This window comes from Lepisosteus oculatus, chromosome 12, assembly GCF_040954835.1.
Source record: "Lepisosteus oculatus isolate fLepOcu1 chromosome 12, fLepOcu1.hap2, whole genome shotgun sequence".
Lineage (NCBI taxonomy): Eukaryota > Metazoa > Chordata > Actinopteri > Semionotiformes > Lepisosteidae > Lepisosteus > Lepisosteus oculatus.
In genome coordinates this window covers 24,349,474-24,367,768 of record NC_090707.1, presented here as the reverse complement: position 1 = coordinate 24,367,768, position 18,295 = coordinate 24,349,474, and the positions used below count along the sequence as shown (strand labels likewise).

The window sequence follows — 18,295 nt, the reverse complement described above, 5'->3', positions numbered from 1 at the left end:
TGTCCTACATCTGGTGTGAGGTCCTCCATGTTGGAGGTTGGGCACAAGGCTAACAACCCTGTCCCATCAAAAAAAAAAAAAACTTATGGAAACAGCAACATGCTGGAAGGCATAACGGGCAAGCATCCATTAATACGGTTATGATTGATTTTACTTGTTTAATGATAAAACTAGTTTGCTTCTATTGTTTTTGTTCACTTCCCCCCCCATCCAAAGATTATACTGATTTGAGATATGGACCTATTTTGAAAACTTTGTTCAAAAGTGAATTTTTGATCATCATGCCATTGTTGTAATGATTTTCTTTTCTTAATGTGTTTATAGATTGAGGACTTGGTTCTCCAGGTATGACAGTTTTAGTGTTGCTTAGTATCTAGTCATTTGTTTTTGCATGATGGAATTGTGTATGTGGACTTCTGCATAGCTTGATGAATACTGCTGCTTCTCATACTGCCTTGTGCTTTGAAGATCTTTACAGTAGCAGTCACTGGCTTGGTGTAATTCCTTTCAGTTTAATGGCCGCTTTTGTCTGTTCAATACAGACGGTTTAAAAATGGGTTGTGTCAAGTCAGTGAGCAGGAATGTTGATGTAAAGAAACACTAAGATTTTATAGATTTCTCTCACTTAGTCTTAGAAATAGTGGACTTTTCTGTTCATTCAACACTGTAGTATTTCCAAGATTTTTGTTTTATCAAATCTTTTTTGTGATAAAACAGTACTCTAACCTGTTGTACGGTGCCTTAAAAAGGTATCTTGGTAGATCATTGTAGGCTTTTAAAGAAGACTTTATTCAGTAAATGTATTGCTCCTGTTAATTCTATAATGAGGGCAAATCAACATTTATTGGAAAGTTACCTTTTAATGTGAAATTAAAGGCATGTTTCCTGTAGAGTTCATATTAGTTTTGTACCATAGTACTTTGTAATGCTTCACTTACAATATATTTGGAGGAAAAAGGCTTTTTTGCTACATTACCACAACACTTAAATTCTGATGTTTAACCTTAATTGCCCTTGGTCCTGGCCCTGTGGATATTTTACATATGATCCTGTGCTCAATACATAAGATGGTGTAAAAAATATACTATATATTTAGGTTTAGTAAAATCTTAGTGTGGCTTCTTTGCTTTACTGACTTTCGCTAATAACACACTTTCCTGCAAAAGCTGCTTCTTCTTTGTAACTGCAGGTAATCTGAATGGCTCCTATAGCGCTTATTATGTTAAATACTCCCTCACTGTAGTATGCTTTTCTAAACTTATTTACTTTTGAATGAATGGGACTACTGAAATGCATGGATGCAAAATGGGAAAGCACAAACAATTGAATGACACACTCCCTGGGTTATGTAAGGGTTCCATTCTGAAAGTCTTTGTGTAACTCATTTTATAGTCGGAAGCTACCTTTTCTTAGCTGTTGTGTAATGATGAACAGAGAATTAACATTGATATGGCAGCTGTCCTCATTTATTTTCCCTAGTGGTGTTGGCCTATGACGAAGGAAAGGACGGGTTGTAAGTTGTGTATGCTAATCATGTAGTAGGTAGAGGGTGTAATGCAGGTGGATGCTGATGATGGTTGCTATTGTTTTCACAGATTAACTTTACTGTTAACATTTAAACCCATGGTAGGCTTTCAAATTTAAGTCTTGCATGACCCTGGGAGTGGGTGCACTAAATTTTAACTCGTCTTTAGTCTCTGTAATTGACTGATTCATGCCGTGGTAGAAATCTTTCTTGTAACACTCAGCTACAAAACAGATGGATGTGTCTAAAAATGAGTTTAAAAAAACAAAGTGAAAAACCATCATTATGAAATGTTGATGTTCTTTGCAAAATCTGAAGTCTTGTTTGAAATGCTAAAATACGTTCCAAATTGTGGCAAAGTGTGAATAAATATTCTAGTCTCTAAGATGCTTGATGTGACTGACATTTTATTGTTGGAAGGTGGAGACACTGCAGACCAACCTGAAAGACAAGATTGAAGATTACAATGTCCTCCTGCTGGCCAAAGAACAGTACCAGCAGGAGGCCACGGAACTCACCGAAGAGAATGATAAAATGGCAGCAAGGATGCGTGAGTTGGAACAGACCGCGCTTAATAATGCTGTAGAAGCTAAGAGAATAAGCCATCTTGAGCAGGAGCTGCAGAAGATGAAGAAAATCGAGCAGGATCTTCTTCAGGTATAGACAGACAAGGTCCAAGTGTTTGAGGCAGATCTTGTGAGTGCTTGTGATCTGATGCACTTTTTACTTTTTATTCCAGGATAAAGATGCTCTTCAACAGCAGCAATATACAAACCGAATGCAAATCTCAGCTCTGCAGTCTAAACTAGATGAAACTCGCCACAGATTCCCAGAGAGTAACGTGGACCAAGTCTTAAAGGAACAGCTGGAAGCTGGACAGGAGGCTCTGATTGGCAAAGAGAAACAGGTGTGCTATACCCAGTTAATTGGCATGAATGTCACGGGCCATTTAAAATGTAATTAACAAGGTAGACCACTATGTTTTGAGTCTTTTTGAAGGCTTTCAGTTTATGTAAGAAAACTGTCCAGGAAATATATCTTTTATATAGTGCTCAAACAGAAGATTGTTGAGTTTGCTGTTTTGTTTATTGCATAATTTGGATCTGAAAGATTCATATTTCTCAAGTTGCATTGCCATCTAGTGGTCATATAGCACAGTTTACAAGTGTTTTTAAAGAAAAGATTTTCACTAGTCGAGCTGAGTCCGTTTTCTTGGAGATGGGTCGTTTATGAAGGTTGAAAAACGAAGATGGCAAAGATATATATATATATTTATTTATCAAAGCACTGAAATTGCTGATAGTACAGACAACCAAAAGCAGTCACCCAAAATTTCCCAAATCTCCCAAACTTTATTAATGAATAATAAAATCATTTAAGTGTTTGATGGGTTTTAGGTGAAGGTATATAAAATCATATAACAGAATTTTAACTTTCTGAAACCTTGGAGTAAAAGATCTTTTAACGTGCATTTTTTTTGTCAACTTTTAAGACTTCCTACTTAAGTGGAATGTGGTTTCTGAGTGAAAATATTTTTATTGCCCAGATTGAGGCTCTCAACATTCAGTTGGAGCACATCCAAAGGGATCTGGACACAAAATCAGATGAGGTTCTTCAGCTTAAGATGCAGCTGGAGGTACAGATGAAGCAGAGCTCTGCCTGTGTTGACCAATTGCAGGAAGAAATTATTCAACTGAAGGTAGTGTAAAGCTGATAGTCATTCACATATGTCCTGTTTTAATTCAAGACCACAGAGTTCTTAGCATCTCCAAAATAGAAAGCTTTTGGTGAAGAAAACTGAATATATATGGCATTTTCTTTCAAGTTTAGTTGCTTAATGTGTTCATCTTGAAGTCATCTTGAGTGCAATCGATTTTCTTTTTCTGTTTGTATTATGTATCATTAGGAGACGGTGTCCAGTCTCTGCAGACATCAGGGAGAGGACACTGAGGACAGCGCGTCTTCTATGCTGCTGTTCCCTCAGGCTCTGCTGGAGGAGAAGAACCAGGAAATTGACCACCTGAATGAGCAGATTATGAGACTGCAGCAGGATATGGACAACATCAGGGATAACAAGGTAGCAAGAATGGAAGAGCTGTTTTGCCTTTTTCATTACCAGGTGAAATGTAGTTTGAATGCAATTTTCTTTAGAAAATAGGGTCCAGAAGTACCCTGCAAGATTTTGTTCCTTGTAAATTACAAAACATGTTTGAATTAAGTTACAGCAAAGTGCTTTTAAACTAGATTGCTTTATGCTTATTAATAACAGTATATTGTTCTGTAAAGATTCGAGTGCAATTTTCTCTATTTTTTAGGTGCTGGAAGAGAAGCAAGCTGAAGTCGAAGAGCTGAGGTCTCAGGTTGAACATCTTCTAGTAGATCAGGAGCGAATGCGCCGGAACAAAGAGGAGGAGGTGGAGCAGTTGCATGAGGTAATTGAGAAGCTGCAGGAGGAGCTTGCCCAGCTTGGACCCAACCGCCATGAGGTTAGTGACTCCCAGGACAGCTTGGAGCTCCAGGACTTCTGGCAGCACCCCAGCCAGGAAGACAGTCTAGGCCATGAGTTGGCCAGCCAAAGCCTTCAGTCATCCAGAGCCCATCTAAAGAAGCTGGAAGCTCAACTGGATTTGGCCTCTACAGAGAAAGAGGCCATTCAGCACCTACTCCAGACTCAGGAGGAGACATTTCGGAATCAGGTTGAGAATCTGGGAAAGAGTCTGCAGGATGAGAGGAAGCAACTGGAGACCCTTCAGGAGGAATCTAGTCTGCTTAGAGCACATCTTTCCCAGCGGCAGGCAGAAGTTGACCTATTGGCTGCCCGTGTCCAGGAGCTGGAGGACATCTTGAGACAGCGGGAGGCCCAGTTGGTAGAGACTGAGCTGCAGGTAAAGACTTCTGAAGAGCAAAGAGATGCAGCACTTGCTAATTTGGGGCACCTGCCAGGGAAAGTAATGGAACTCGAGAAGGAGCTGCAGTTGAAGAAGTCTGAGACTGAGGAGCTTCTTAGGCTGCAAAGAGAAACATCTGCAGTGGATTTGGAGCTACTGAAATTGCAGGACCAAGAGTTGAAGAACAGGGAAGATGCCAAGGTAAAAAAATTAGAAACAAAGGTTCAGGATGGCTTGGCAGAAATTCTTCATCTGGCAACTGTGAAAACTGAACTATACACTGAGTGTCAGGCTCTGCGACAAAGAGAGGGCCATCTTCAGGAGGAGATCGAAAGACTGAAGAATGAAGTTACCTTTAAAAACACTCAGATTCAGGAGCTGAACCTTCAGCTAGAGGAGAAGATAGCAAGGAACTTGGAGGAACAGAAAGAAGTGCTGGTAAGTGCTTGCAGTGCAATTCAGACTTTTATAATTGGGTTTAAATAGTATTTTCTGTTTGTGAAGTCAGTGGTGACATCAAAGCCTAAAAGGAAAATACTTCACCTTAGTTTGCATTACAGTGTAAAACATAGGAACTTTTTTTAAAAGTGGAACTGTAAAATCTCACCTGATGTTCTGTTGTTGCAGAAACAGTCTTATTGCCTGGAGGATGCTGGTTCAAATTGTTTCTAAGCTATTGACCATTTTGTAGCAATGGCTATCCTTATTATACAGCTGATTAATGCAGATAACTGGGCGTGGTATAGTGGATTGCAGGGGTAGTCCCTAGTTGTCCAAGAAGAAACAATATATACAATATATTTTTGGGTACAGATGTTCAAATCATGTTGACACATAAAAAATAACATAGGTACATCCATTTCAATTTTGTAATTATCCTGCTTGGTTTTTATTACTCTGGAGAGTAAGAAATTGCTCTCTTGTTCCACTACTAGAAACAAAAGCTGCCATCTGAAAAACTTATGTTTTTTTCCAAATATTTCAGGGATAAAGTTTTGGTGGGCAGTTTGCCAGTGGTTTTGCCTGTTTAGCATTAGTTTGTTTACATCATTGTTCATCTTATTTTTCAGCATTTATAATCTGCATTATATGCTATTTAGATTCAGATAGTTACAAAATGGAAGAGGAAGAAACTGAATAATGTTGTATTCTTAGAACTAAACTGTACTAAGGCCCTAAGGCTGTGTGGAAAAAGTGTGTATACCCTCATTTAAAGACATATTGGATTAATTTAGCTGTTAGTGAGCTGGCTGCTTTTACATCTGATCTTGAGCTGGCCACTAGCAGGAAAAGGAAGTGTGCGCACGGGGAAAGAGGAAGAGCTAATGGTTGGAAGGGAGTACATCTGTACGGTTTTATGGTATTTACAACTGCTTTTTTTTTAAGGAGGCTTATCTACTACTTTGGTTTTTAATCTATCTCAAACTGTTTATATGGGTTAAACAAGCTATTCTTTTCATTCTTTTAAAGGTGCTTGACCTAGTTTTGAAATTAAACAGTGGAAACTTGTGATATTCCTCCTGCTTAAAAGCTGCCTTGGTTCTTTCTTTAACAAAGCGTGAGCTTGTATCAGACAGTATATGCGAACATGGACAGTGACAGGAATGTTGTGCTTGTCACTCAGTTAAAAATACTCAGTCTTGAGGTTTACTAGATGAGTAAATGTTTTAATTTTCTTCATCAGAGGGGAGCGGAGGAGACATTGGGAAAAGCCGAGTGTGCCCTTAGAGAGAAGGAGGAGCAGCTGGCTGAGCTGAAGGTGGAGCACGACACTCTAAGGGCAGAGCTAGCAGCTGTGAAGGAGGGGTTGAGTTCCAGTACAGAGAGAGCAGAAAAACTGCTGGAGGAGGGGCAGGTAATGTGATAGACAAGCTGCATTGTTTTGTATATGTTCAGGTGGGTAGCTGCGTCAGCATGCGTAGGCTGCAAAGGAACAAGTAATAGGTTTATTCCATGCTAAAAAAAAGAAGAGAACACAACGTTTCGGCCGTGGAGCCTTCTTCAGGTGTCAAGGTGCACACCTTCTTCAGGTGCACACCTGAAGAAGGCTCCACGGCCGAAACGTTGTGTTCTCTTTCTTCTTTTTTTCAGCATGGAATAAACCTATTACTTGTTCCTTTGTTTTGTATATGCCATGCTCCTTTAATGTGATTCGCATTTACTTTTTAAAACCACTTGAGGTTAGTGTGAAAGTACTGTCTTTTGTATTTGAACTGGTCGGTTTGTTTAGCCTCTCGTCTGGCCCAGGTAATATTAAAAGCATCATATGATCCTGTTACATGTGATGGCCTCAATGGCTGTGGAATACTGCTAGCTTAGTTTTCCAATAGTAATTGGAGCTTACATTTAGGTTAATAGTTTTGCAGCTTTTTCATGACCTTTTGTTTCATACTTTACTGTAGACCATTTCAAATTTACATTTGGTTATTTACTTGATTTCATGTTCTCTTTCTTAGTCAGCTGTCAGATGTAAGTTGATAATTTTAGGATTCTTATACAATTATAAAACTAATATTTTTCTTTATATCAAGCCTTTTCTGATGGCCTCTATTTGTCTTATTAGACAAAAGACAAAGCTCTGGTTGACTTGAAGATCCACAACCAGAAGCTGAAATCGGAGCTAGAAGGCCTGCAGGCAGACCTGGTAATGCAGGAAGAGGAGCTGGCCTACCAGCAAAGGGAACTGGAGCAGATGAGAGAGCGATACAGCTTCCGGGCTCCTTCAGTTGTCAGAGATGCATATGTGAAGCCCTGTGGTCCAGATGAGAAGTCTCCAGAGAAATACAGGGGGTACCTCATCAGCCTGTCGGGAGAGAGCTCCCCGTGTTCACCAGAGGTTCTGCGGAAGTATGATTCTGGTATGGAGCGTGGTCCTGACTTCCAGTCGTCAAACCTCCTGGAGCTCAGCACTCTCCACAGCACAGGCCTGGACCTCTTGCACAGCAAGGCTTCCACTCTGGAGAGGAACTGCTCCCAGCCTCCAGACCATATCCCCACTGACTCCGAGCATCCTAGCACCCACTCCCTGGGCTCCCATTTGGATTCTGAGGGGAACTTCTCCCTCCTGCACTCCATTGATCTGGAGAAGGTTTGTCATTTGCATGCGTTGCATAAATTTTAATCTAGTGTTTTTTTGTTTGGCTTTTCTTTAATGGTTGAAATATAAAAATCTTAATGCCATTGATCCCAACTGAGATCTTGAACTTTTTTAAAACTGTTTTTGTGGTTTTGTAGAAACCGTAAACTTAAAGATTGAAATCTTTTTCTCTGCATTTCCAAATCATAAGGGAATTTCTCTTTGCTATAGGTGAAATAACACCCGTTTTAAATTCCAACATTTGTGCTCTTTTATCATTAAAATTACATGAATAGTAATTATTTAAATGAAAATACTTCCTTACATTTAGGCAAAGGATCTTGACAACCTTGAATTTCAGTCTCCTTCCCCTGAGTGTACTGCTTCTACAGTTTCTGTTCATGAGTGGGTCAGTGATGGATATGGAAGCAGTAAGTAACAGTTGTCATTACACGTCCGATGCGTTTATGTATTTTGCTGTGAGATGAATGTTAAAATATTTTGTAGTGTTTGTGTGCAGCTTAATTCTTGATTCTGTTAAACTATGAACTGGTTCTTCACTTAGTATATTCCCTATTTTTACATAGTGTATAGAAATACCATCTGGAACATGGAGTGAGCTCAAGAAGTAATTTAATATACACAGAATATGTGATAATTTACTGTAGCTATTAAGCAATAGCATACTGTCTGCAATAGTGGTGAGATTGAGTTGCTATAGAGCTCTCAGCATTTTAACACACCATTCTGACCAAATACTGGCAGTACATAAACTTGTACCAGTACCAGGCTGTACAATTTCATCAATACTGCTGTTTAGACCAAGAAACAATCTCCTGTTCCTCGTACTAAATACATAATTGAAAAGTAAGCAATGTAAAAAAACTTGACCCTTATTTAAAATAGAGCTAGTAAAATGGCTGTGAATTTCATACATGTATGTAGGTGCTATCCGTTGTTCATTTGCCTTTGATCTCAGATTCATTAGGGTGCAATACATTTCCAGATGGAAGTTCAGAAGTAGGGGCTCGACTGAAGTTGGAGCTGGAGACAACAGAACGCCTTGATGCCAATTTTGTGGAGTACCTCCGTCAGCGTGGCATGACCCTACCAGATGACAACAGCATTTCACAGAGTGCAGTCAAACCAGAGGAAGATATTTCTCCTGAGCTGCAGGTACAGAGCAGCATGACTTGACATAATTTCTGTTTTCATAAAGATGTTAGTGGCAGAAACCTTAGTGAACTTTGTCATATTTTGTAGCAGTTTCAGTGCATTAATTGGGTGTTCTCTTCCACATAATTAGGGTGCATTACAGCCAGAACAGTAGCTGAAGCTAATTTTCCTTTTAGTCAATTTAATCTTAAGGTGCTCTTAAGTTTGAATTTATATTGCACTGAATGTAGGTCAAGTCATTGTAAGTCAGAATTTTTCAGAATATTGCTCATGGTACATGGTACTCTACTATGAAGGAAACCATTAACAAGATACAAATTAACATGTTTTTTGATGTATGAAACAGTAACATTGGATCTTGCAAGTTTCGTTTTGTTCAAATTAGTTTCTTAGGTAAGATGGTCCCCAGTCTTTCCTGAAGTTTTTGAAATCTCTTAGATTAAAGCTAAAATGGTGAACATCAATAAGGAAATGATACAGTACCTAACCTACTGAGTTGAGGACAGATTCTAAGGGCTTTACTGGTTATCTGCCATGTAATTATAAAACAACTTCTAAACCCAAGGATGTTGTACATCATGAACAAAGAAAAAGACAAGAAAATAAATATAAAATGAAGGGGAAAAAAGAGCCTACAGGTTTTTGCAAATTGACTGTAGGCAATCAAACATAGACCTTGGTAGAGGTAAAGGTAGTTTTACGTTTAGGCTTAAAGAGTTAAGTTGTCTGAGGAAGCTCATTCCACAACACAAGCAGCCGCAGAGAAGCCACGGTCACCAAAAGTCTGTGGTTTGATGTCACGCAAAGAGAAGTGACAGAGGGGGAAGACGTTTTAACATGAATCTGAGTATCATCTGGATAATAGTAAAACTGAAGACCATGTTTGTGTAGAATTTGGCCGAGAGGTAGACAAAATGCTACCTGTCAATTTCCACTGAGACAAGAATGTCTGCAGGCAACTGAGCAACACTAAATGATTTACTGTATCAAAAGCAGCACTAAGATAGAGGAGCAAAAAGGATGCTTATAGCCCCTGAGTCAGAGACAATAAGTAAATCATTCACAACCCTGATAAGAGCAATCTCAGTGCTGTGATTTGAGCAGAAGCCAGACTGAAATGGCTCAAACAAGTCATTAGCCATCATATGTGCCCATAGTTGACGTGCAAACACACGTTCTAAAACTTTCGATAGAGGTTGTTCTGCAGTTCATTATATCGGGGTCCGAGCCGGGTTTCTTCAGTATAGGAGTGATAGATGCAGTCTTTAGGGACCACACCCAGGGAAAGGCAACTGTTGATGACGTTGACAATTAACTGGCAGACGTCTGGGAGGCAAGCTTTCAATAAAGAGGCAGAGATAGGATCTAGGCAGCAGGAAGTTGTTTTTTAGGTGGTGGTAATTTTTGTACGTTGAGTGGTGTTACCTAAGCTAGATTCAGAATAATCGGGCACTGAAAGTCAGTGTAAAAACTAGGAGTCAAGTAGTTGTCTGAATTCATTGCAAGGCTGAGTATTAGTTCAAGATAACTGTAATTGTATAGCATCAATCTTTGATTGAAAAAATTGCAGAAATGTAGAGGTTGGGGGTAGAGAGCAGATTTGTGAGGGGGTTTAAGTGAGCTTATTGATGATGGAGAAGAGTGCTTTACGATTTCCTAGTCCTGAGCTATTTGTATCAGAGATACAGGAGGATCTGGCAGAAGCTAGAGCAGCTCTGTAAATTTGTAGGTGTTGTTTATAAGCCTGTTATAAGAGTGTGAACCACTAGGCCGGATTGTTTTGCTTAAGCGTTCTAAAAGCCGTCCAGCTAGCTTCAGATTCTGAAGTTCGGATGTGTGCTATGTGTGCTATGATGAGTGCTTGAAGGAAACCAAGTGAGTTTTAAGGGGTGTGAGTTTATCCAAAGCACTAGTCAATATAGTGTTTAGAATATCGACAGTTCAGCTGTTGTAAATGACCAGTTTTTTAAAGGGGGAGAACTAAATACAGCAGTAGAGAAATCAGAGTGGTTTGGAGATTTCAGATTTCCACAAACAATTGTGCTGAAGAAAGATTGATACAGACATCAAATATACCTTTGTGATCAGAAATGTGTGGTAAAATGTTGTGGCAAAATTTAGAGGCATTCTGGCCAAAAGCACAAACAAGATCAAGAATGTGACCACAGACATGGGTGGGAAAGTTATCCAATTGAGACAGATCAAAGCATTCCAGGGTGGATATAAAAACTGAAACTGTTTAAGGAGTCAACATGAATGTAAAAATCACCAAGCATAAAGACTGGACAAGTCATAGTCCTTAATGTTGTCAGCAGTTCAGATACAAAGACAGGGCAGGATGTGTGAGGACATTAGTAGAATTAACAATCGAGTACATAGTTCTCTTGTGGAAAAAGCTTTAGACTGGAAGATGAAAATCTCATTTTTTTTGTTGTGTGTTCTACCAGGGTTTGTTGAAGAAGGTGTATGATGAGGCTTGCCGGGTGCTTTTGCTTTCCGAACGGTCTGTCCCCGTCTCTGTTATGCCGACTGAGCTTCCAACTGGTGTTATGCCTGAGAGCTGGCACAGAGAGACGGTAGCTCTGCAAGAAGTCATCCAATCACTCAAAGATCTCCTTTCCAAACTGGTTGATAAAGAAAAGGTCAGTATGGTTTGAATACACTGCAACTCATTTCTCCTCTTAAACTGAATCACAGCACAATTTGTTTTAAAACTTTTTATGGCAATTAGATGTTAGTGTAGCAAAATAACTTGCACATTTTTACTGTTAAATTATTCCTGTGCAAAACTAGATGCAAGATCTGGAAACTATAGAATTCTTAACCAAGATTTTGAGAAACTGCAAAATAGTGCAAAAGTTTAAAAAATGTTGTTTGCCATGATTTTTTGCCATTATTTTCCTTAGGTTTAGGGAATTGCAAATTAAAGACTAAAATCTCAGTGAATCATCCATTGACATTTGCTTGTCAAGTTTTATGATTTTTAGCAGTTCAGTAAGCCTCCGGTTCATAACTCTTGTCTCACTGTGCAAGCAGGAGTGTAATGATGGAGCAGACTGGCGGGGGGAGCTGCTACAGGCTGTGCACAGTGTGTTTGACAGAGAGAGGGACTGGCTCCGATCTGAGCTCCACTCCATCAGCTCACAGGGCCCTGCAGACATTAGCCCCCTCTTAGACAGACTGGAGCGACTCCTAAAAGAACAGGTAATGGCACCAACTCTTCATGTTAGATGTGGTCTCTGCTTTTGAATGAGCTGTGGGCAGTTCAGGTAGACAATCAGTGTCCAGTTGTTATAAATTAAGTTTAGGAGATGTTCATCTGTATTTATATAAGTTATGGGCCAATCAAGAAACCTTTTAATGATGAGATAGTGTTTTTGCAGTGAAGTCATCTCACATACTGAATTTAAAAATTACTAATGTTATGTAAAACAATCCAGTTAGTCAGTTCAGTAAACTCGCTGTAATTTCTCTAGGTTAAGTGGATTGACCCAAGTTATGTTTTTGAACAAGTTACACCTTTTCCTGTATATCACCTGCCATCCCCTTAATTGTGTTGCACTGGCTTCGCTTGGGGTTGTGTATTGTGGCTGTTTAGATCCTGAAAACTTTACCACCTCCGATTTGTGTTCAGGACGAGCAGCGGAAAGTGTCTCTGGAGCGACTTCTTACGGCAGACCGCAGCAGCCTACTAGCCGAAGTGCAGGCCCTGCAGGCTCAGCTTCGCATCTCCAGCCTACAGAGCCAGGAGCAGCTGCAGCAGCTGCAGAGCACCCTGAGTTCTGTCGAGGAGCAGGGCAACCAGCGCCAGCACCAGCTGCGCCGTCAGGGTGAGTCTGTTCTGTTCATGTGAGCTTACCTCTTCACATTGTATATGAGTACAGGTGGTTATAATTCACACTTGAGTCTGAACTGAGGAGCTTCACAAATATTCAACTTCTGTACCAGAATGTTCACCTGCTTCTAGGTCCTATTATGTTCTCTCGCATTGCGATGATGTGATGCTTTGTGTTATCTTCTCAATCATGTAACAATGTGTTTTTTTTAATGTACAGACTACACTAGCACGGTTCTCAATGTAGTATTACACTGGATGTTAAATTCAATGTGAATGTAGTAAATAAGGTTAATGTGCAGTGGACATTGGCCATGTTCTGTTTGCCACCAAGATCACTACATACATTATAGTAGTTATTTGCTGCTGCTGAAATAGAAAATAAAGCTAAGGATAGTTTAAAGCATTCAGAGGTATAAAAATGCATGGTACAGGAGTGGGATAATGGTACCATGAAGAAATGGTACAATTGATGATATTGTGGATTGAAGATCTCGTATTAGTTTAGCCCTCTTTCAGTACTTAGCCATAAGCTTTTACAATACCTATAGAAGGAGCTAGTACAGGAAAGACCATTCGAGACTACGCATGAATGGTTTCATGGTTTTCAGAAAAATTAACTGTATAATTATGATGAGGATATAAATATCATAAATATAATTATGATAGTAACATAACCTGTTGCAGTATGAGAAAAATTATCAAGCAAACAGCTTAAAAGCATCTAAGGTACCTTAAGGTTAAATAAGTATCATTTCCATTATATTAAGAAAATTTTAAGGAGATGTTATACATCTCTACCTATTCTTATACAAGAAAATGGTTTTGCAGTCTTTGACCCTCAGTATTTACAAGTTTTCTTGTGGGGCAAATTCTCCACTATGCATTGCTTTAAGTTGCTACTTTTCAGTCCCTTATCCTGACATCCATTGGGGACTGCCTGGTTACTCTCCACTACTTTCTACACCAGTAGATGGCAATTTTTTGTGCCAACTCTGAAAGTTTAGGGTAAGAGTGTTCCAAAGTGAGATGTTCCTTAGTAGTGTGTGTGTGTGTATATATATATATGATTAAAAACAAATAACACAAAAATTTAATAAACTATTTTATAGTTTTATCATCCTGGTAATCTTTGTATTGTACTATATACTGGTACAGTTATACAGGGAACTAATTACATTTTTTGTGACATTGCTACCAATTTTAGTTATGTGTATGTGGTTGGGGCTGCATTAGGTTTAATGCATTGCATTTTATGCCAATTTTGGGGAAAAATTGATGTCCCAGGTTGGTTTTTAAAGGATTTGTGATCAGCAGAAATATGGTCTTCATTGCTGCTGAAGAGGTGTATCATTACGACACATGCTTGTAAGGGCCCTTGCTTATGAGACTTCACACCCGGAGAAGTTATCTCCTGATGTCATCTAGCACTGAGTCTTGATTGTTAAAGATTTATTGTTTTAATTTTTTATTCTACCTGAAATATTAATGTTTTAAAGTTGACTTTTTTCAAGGTTTTGTGTTAATAACTCTTTTCAGTCTGTCTAGTCTGTAGCATGGGATCAGCAAGATGCTTCTTTAGTTTTTAATATGCATTCAATACATGTTGACATTTTAACATAGTGTAGAAACCAAGAAATTCGAACCTGAAGCGTTCATTCGTCCAGCCAAGCTTTATTGAATGCATGCGAAGAACCACAATAAGGACCATAGTAGTTATATTACCTATTGTAGCTCAAAGGGGATATGACTCTACACTGCTTATATATACGTTTCTCTACACCTTCCCCCTCCTGTCTTTGAGGTAACTTTCTCATGATACTCCAGGACTCAGACAGCACTTAAACCTTCCTTTTCTCATCAGGAGTTGAGTGTAAACATTCACCATTTGGGGTTTAGAACAGGAGGGGGAAGTATCTGTGCTTAAGCAAGAGGGCTGGTCAGAGTTCAGCATGTGAAAGCTGCTAGCAGGCTCCATCAATAGTAACAATGTCTCTTTGTAGTGGAGTTGCTGGAGTACAAGCTGCAGCAGGAGCAGACACTGGTGAGCGATCTGCAGAATTCCTTGAGAGCGGAGCAGACCAGGTCAGCTGAACTGCGTGCTCACCTCAGGACAGAGCAGGAGGCTGTGTGTGAGCTGAAGAAGGAGCTCTCTAGCTCCAGCCAGGAGCTGCATACAGCTACCAAGGCCCAGCAGGAGCTTCAGAATGAGATCCAGAGGCTCAGGTACAGTTTAGATTTAAGGAAGCTTACATATACTTTTGGTCTATCATTTCTTTTTTGAAAGTTACGCCTTACATAGTTCAACGTTCTGTGTTCTTCTGTTGTTTATTGTGGCCACTTATAGTTGTGATGTGCAGAGAACAGAATTGAGGCCCACAAGGCCTAATAAATGTATTTCATTAGCATTATTGGGCAGGTTGGAAGATAGTCATATATGTACTTTGAGCTTCCGGCATTCTTAAAATGTTAAGAATTTTTAGCGAATGAATATAAAGATTTAATTTCAGAATGATCTGACGCTTTGTAGATCTAAGCTGGAGAATGAGGAAGCTAGGCAGCAGACAAGCTTGGAAGCACTGGAGAAGGAGAAACAGAAAATTTGGGAATTGCAGCATGACCTGGACCAGGAGAGACTAGAATCTCAACAAAGACTTGACCAAGAGGGAAAGACACATGAGGTACACAACACTTTACATTTGTTTAAATATGTTTAAACAGCCTAGTGATTTCAGTTTATACAAACGTGTTACATTCTCTTAACAGAATGGGCAATAACTAATAATGACATTAGAGTAATCCCTAGAATCAATTACTCAGTGGTGAAGCTTATTTTCTATTAATACATTTCTGTATCTAGGTTTTCATTTAGTGGAGTCTTTGATCTAAAGGTCAGCTGTTCATAATTCCTGAGTTTATTTTCCTTTCCATTTTTCCTCTTTTAAATAACATTTGTTCAATTAATAATTTTATCATTGTCCTCAACTTGTGTCAGAGATAAATTCAACTTATCTTTTTCTTTCCCTTAAATCATGCTTTTACTTTACCTATTATTAGTATCTGTAAAATGTATGGCTCACTCATTTTATATACATGTGTATTGATTAAAAAGGTTGAGAACGTGCTTTGACAGAAAATGCTCTAAGCCTTTTCTGCTTTACACTTCGCCCTTCCCTCCTACAAAATTCTTCAGGTGCTGCGGGCATCACTGGAAGAACGCAACCTCCAGAACAGCCAGCTGTGTAGTGCTCTAGAACAAGAGCGCATCGTTTCCAGTAATCTGCGCAAGGAACTTCAGATTGAGCAGTCCCGCTGTGAGGCTCTCCTCTCGCAGGAGAGGAGCAAGCTCAGCGAGGTGCAGCACCAGCTCGAGGAAGAGCGGGCCCGTTGTGACAAGCTTCGGGACAGCCTCGGCCATGAACAGCAGCAGCTGGTGGAGGAGTACCGGCAGAGGATGAAGGAGGAATCTCTGCGCAGGGAAGGAGCAGCTAGCCAGGACAGAACCTTCATTCAAGAGCTGCAGGCCCACCTGGAGCAGGAGAGGGCACGCAGCGTGGAGCTGGCTGCCATGATGGAGAAGACCCAGCAGCAGGCCATACAAACCAAACGACAGCTGGAGGCAGACACCCAGCAGACCCGTGAAGGCCTGCTACAAGAGCAGGAGGTCAGTGTCAAACTGCGCATTGCTCTAGAGAACCTGCAGATCCAGAAACAGGAGCTGGCATGTAGCCTGGACACAGAGAAGCAGAGAATTTCCCAACTGCAGGCTGACCTTGAAGCACTGCAGGAGAAAATCAGGGCTATGAAGGAGAAGGAGAGGACCCAGGAGGAGCAGAGGGAAAGAATAAGAAAACAAGAGCAGCAAGAACTGGCAGACAAAGAGCGCAAACATGCGAGGACTGTTGAAAGACTGGTGAGGATTTTGGCTTCCATGAATCTCACCATTTAAGCTCTAGTTCTAGAGCTTTTTTAGGTGAAACAGCAAAATAACACATACAGTATAAAGTACTATGCACAGCAATATTAACATCCCAGTGTTCAAGTTTAGCATTAAGATTTGATTAACCTTTTTGAAAAATTTGAATATAAAAGTTGTTTTCTGACCGTTTTTGTTTCTTGTTTCTGACAGTTTTCCTCCCTGGGCACATGCTAATTGGGTTATGAGGTGTCGCTGAGCACTCTTGTGCTTTACTTTTCCACAGCGTGAGATGGAGCTGCAGAAACAGAGGGACCAGCAGCGCATGAAGCAGCTCCAGCAGACTCTGGCAGAGCTGGAAGAACAGGAGAGGGAACTGACTTCACATAGACTGCAACAAGCTCACACACCCAACCTCCGTCCAGCTCGGGACTCAGACGCTCTCCTGCGGCACCACCAACTGCAGTTCATGCAGCAGCAGCTTCAGCTGGCCACGCTCCGACTGAAGGACTTCATACAGAGTTCCCAAGACAGGTAATGGAGTGGTGACTTTAAAAAGAGCCAAGTCACCTCTGTGTAGGTAAACCTTAACTTTGTAAGGAAGCTTTTGCCTTGGTAAAAATGTTTTGCAAATGCATTTTATACAGTGTAAGAGAATGGATTTAAAAATATTTTAAGTATGGAATGTCCATATTTAAAACAGGAGTTTTCTGCATTGAAAATGTATTGGTTTTACCCCTTAACCATTTCTTTGCATACTTATAAAAACAGGCATTGTTTATAACAACCGAAAGAACCGAAAGTAATATGGGCAACTATAGTGTAACTTGTTGGGTTGCTAATAGCGAATTGATCCTAGGTTCCCTAGGATCTAATCTTCAGTCAATTCTTGAAAGAAGTCGGAATACTAGCTTCAAAAAGCAGCCTCTTCCAGACCTCAACAATCCTTTGTGACAATAGTGGACAGATCTTTTATTTCTATTGAAATGTTTATTAGGGGTGGACCTGGCCAGAGTCAGTCTGAAGAAGAGGATCTGCAGTACTTGTTAAGTACCCTGAGCAGCCTGGACAATGACTTAAAGACGCTGTGCTCCAGCATTCAGGTGAGTGGGATGCAGATGTCTGGCATTTTGCAATGAAGTGACAGGTTGACAAAGGATTGAATATATACAGGTTCTTCGTGTTGGCTTTTTGTGCCCTCTAAATGGAATGAAAGTTTCTCGGCAAATCACCTGTCAGGTTTTGCTGCATTATCTGAGGAATATGTTTGGGGATTGTATTTTTTTCCAAGCACTGTTGTTCCAAGATGGTTTGCATTGGGATCATTTTTACTTTTAGAATACTAGTGACTGCAGTAATGTACTACATTTTACCTAGTGATCAAATATGTAGTTGGTCATTTCCTTTGCTTTGGGCCCTAAGGATAAACCATGGGAAATGTTGAATTGCCAAAACAATTTTAGGCTTTTGAGTGCCATAAAACTTTGTAACATCACACTTTGATCTTTACGTTGCATATAGTGATGGACCTGCAGTTTCATTCTAAATAAAGTCTAAATGTTTTTAACAGAAAACTGGTTAAAGAATGGTAGCACAATTAGTTGAGCAAATAAACTAGTGTTTTAAGCTGGTAGTTGTTCATTGTTACACAGGTGAGTGAAACTAAACTGGTCTGTTGATCTTGTGAATCAAAATGATAGTTTGTATTGTGATTCTGAGCCAGTGTTGTGATGAGTTTCTTGGATTCAAAACATTCTGTTTTTAAGTAAAGACCGCTTGGTTTGCATTTTGTTCAACCACTTACAAATGAAGCTTTGTTTTTGGTCATGAACAGTTTTCAGCTAGCACATTGACTAAAAGTAGATGGGATCTCAATTTA

The 18,295-nt window shown here is 39.8% G+C and overlaps 1 protein-coding gene across 5 annotated transcripts in view; it reads left to right on the top strand.

Annotated features, from left to right (window-relative positions):
* Positions 1–18,295, top strand: part of pcnt (pericentrin) — a 71,993-nt gene that overhangs the window by 45,138 nt on the left and 8,560 nt on the right. For 2 of the 5 annotated variants that reach the window (XM_015359217.2, XM_015359214.2), the window contains 18 exons: positions 325–345; positions 1,946–2,182; positions 2,265–2,432; positions 3,072–3,224; positions 3,432–3,602; positions 3,841–4,851; positions 6,098–6,268; positions 6,977–7,501; positions 7,821–7,920; positions 8,469–8,665; positions 11,113–11,307; positions 11,702–11,869; positions 12,300–12,495; positions 14,504–14,726; positions 15,031–15,181; positions 15,694–16,413; positions 16,703–16,950; positions 17,414–17,519. In XM_015359217.2, the coding sequence (XP_015214703.2) occupies positions 325–345; positions 1,946–2,182; positions 2,265–2,432; positions 3,072–3,224; positions 3,432–3,602; positions 3,841–4,851; positions 6,098–6,268; positions 6,977–7,501; positions 7,821–7,920; positions 8,469–8,665; positions 11,113–11,307; positions 11,702–11,869; positions 12,300–12,495; positions 14,504–14,726; positions 15,031–15,181; positions 15,694–16,413; positions 16,703–16,950; positions 17,414–17,519 (4,761 nt within the window). The remainder of the gene's footprint in view (positions 1–324; positions 346–1,945; positions 2,183–2,264; positions 2,433–3,071; positions 3,225–3,431; positions 3,603–3,840; positions 4,852–6,097; positions 6,269–6,976; positions 7,502–7,820; positions 7,921–8,468; positions 8,666–11,112; positions 11,308–11,701; positions 11,870–12,299; positions 12,496–14,503; positions 14,727–15,030; positions 15,182–15,693; positions 16,414–16,702; positions 16,951–17,413; positions 17,520–18,295) is intronic. The other 3 variants (XM_015359216.2, XM_069196818.1, XM_015359215.2) reach the window with 3 other exon arrangements.